Here is a 1,582-nt window from a genome sequence, read left to right on the forward strand (position 1 = left end):
GTTATTCTGTATATAAACCCCTCGATTAGATTCTGGTTTGTAACCACGCTGGGTGTTAAGATTTTTTTAAACTCAGTCAGAATGCTGTAGTACCACTATCGCCCCGTGGGTGGCACAGTAGGACAGGTCTGCCTTGCGCAGACCTGGGATCACATCCCCAGGTTCGTGCTGTTTGACAGTGTATTCACTTTCCCATTAAGTGCCCAAAGGTACAGAGTGTCCCAGCACCAGCCCAAGTCCATTCGGGGTGTAGGTCTAAAGTCACAGGCTGCACAGAGAGAGAGGTATGGCGAGTGAGCGCTGGCCGCGCGATGCAATGGCCCTGTGGTCTGGGAGAGAGTGAGTGCCTCAGGTAGCTGGCATGACTATCTGTTGGGGGAGGATTGTGGAGAGGAAAAGGTGACCTCAGGTTGCGAATACTTACAAAGCAGGGCAGGGCTGGGTGTTACAGGACTGGGCCACACTTGCAGGTTTGGATGCTGAGTCACAAAGGGCATCTGACACTAACTCCTGGGTATCCTGGGCCAGGCAGCGGAAGGTGGGGTACTGGAACCCTGCAGACACAGACAGAGAGAGATAGAGAGACGGCAGGGGTATAGTCAATTGTCTGCAATTCCCTCACAATCCTCCAAAGATCCACCCTCGCTGTACCCCCCCACTTCTCACCATGTTGTCCCTTCCCCACAGATCCCAGTCAAAACGCTGCCTGGAAGAGGGAGACACGTTCCGACTTGCGTTGGTCAGGACACCACGGCAAGAATGCCAAATTTCTGACGATTGCAGCAATGACTCGGGGAACAGCAGAGGGATACCCGATTGCACAGGGAGTCATCCTTTCCCCCATGGCAGTACGAAGGGCTGATCCGAGTCAGCTCATCGCCACCCTTTTCTCCGTGGGTGACACTCAGCAGAAGTTCGGCACTCTTGCCAGGTGTCCTGATGACAAACGTCTTGGAGAAAGGGCCTCGCCAGCCCTGCTCCCCCTGCACACACCTTTCCCACAGGAGACGGAACACTCGGTCAGACTCTGGGACATCCAGCGGTAAATTGGCGGAGCCAGCGCGGGATCCTCCTGTGCGTCGGTGTGATAAACCTGCAGGCGACGGTCACGCTGCCCACCGCGGACCCTGGGGGGATTGGGGATGGTGTGGTGCGTGCCTCGGTGGCTAAGAGCCGGGATGCTGGACAATGCTGACACGTCCCTCAGGTCTCCGGTACTCTGGGAGCTGGCTGGGAGGGGGCAAAAGGAAGACAGAACCAAGTCAAACCGTGAACAATGGGACACAAGAGTCAACAGATCAAACATAAGGCAACCCAAGCTGGCTTCCATCCATCACATACATATCAGCTCCCTCAGCACTGACCCTCCCATAGTGCCGACTCCCTCAGCACTGACCCTCCGATGGTGTCCACTCCCTCAGCACTGACCCTCCGACAGTGCCCACTCCCTCAGCATTGACCATCTGACAGTGCCCACTCCCTCAGCACTGACCCTCCGACAGTGCCCACTCCCTCAGCATTGACCATCTGACAGTGCCCACTCCCTCAGCACTGACCCTCCGACAGTGCCCACTCCCTCAGC

The 1,582-nt window shown here is 56.5% G+C and overlaps 1 protein-coding gene across 1 annotated transcript in view; it reads right to left on the reverse strand.

Annotated features, from left to right (window-relative positions):
• Nucleotides 1-424: 424 nt before the first annotated feature.
• The window catches only part of LOC122545672 (thrombospondin type-1 domain-containing protein 4-like), a gene marked incomplete at its 3' end in the record, with an annotated part of 2,634 nt that continues 1,476 nt past the window's right edge, over nt 425-1,582 (reverse strand). The window contains exons 2-3 of the mRNA XM_043684622.1: nt 994-1,230; nt 425-554 (exon numbers count right to left, since the gene is read on the reverse strand). Of these exons, the coding sequence (XP_043540557.1) occupies nt 425-554; nt 994-1,230 (367 nt within the window). The remainder of the gene's footprint in view (nt 555-993; nt 1,231-1,582) is intronic.

Source organism: Chiloscyllium plagiosum, unplaced genomic scaffold (assembly GCF_004010195.1).
Source record: "Chiloscyllium plagiosum isolate BGI_BamShark_2017 unplaced genomic scaffold, ASM401019v2 scaf_63172, whole genome shotgun sequence".
Classification (NCBI taxonomy): Eukaryota; Metazoa; Chordata; class Chondrichthyes; order Orectolobiformes; family Hemiscylliidae; genus Chiloscyllium; species Chiloscyllium plagiosum.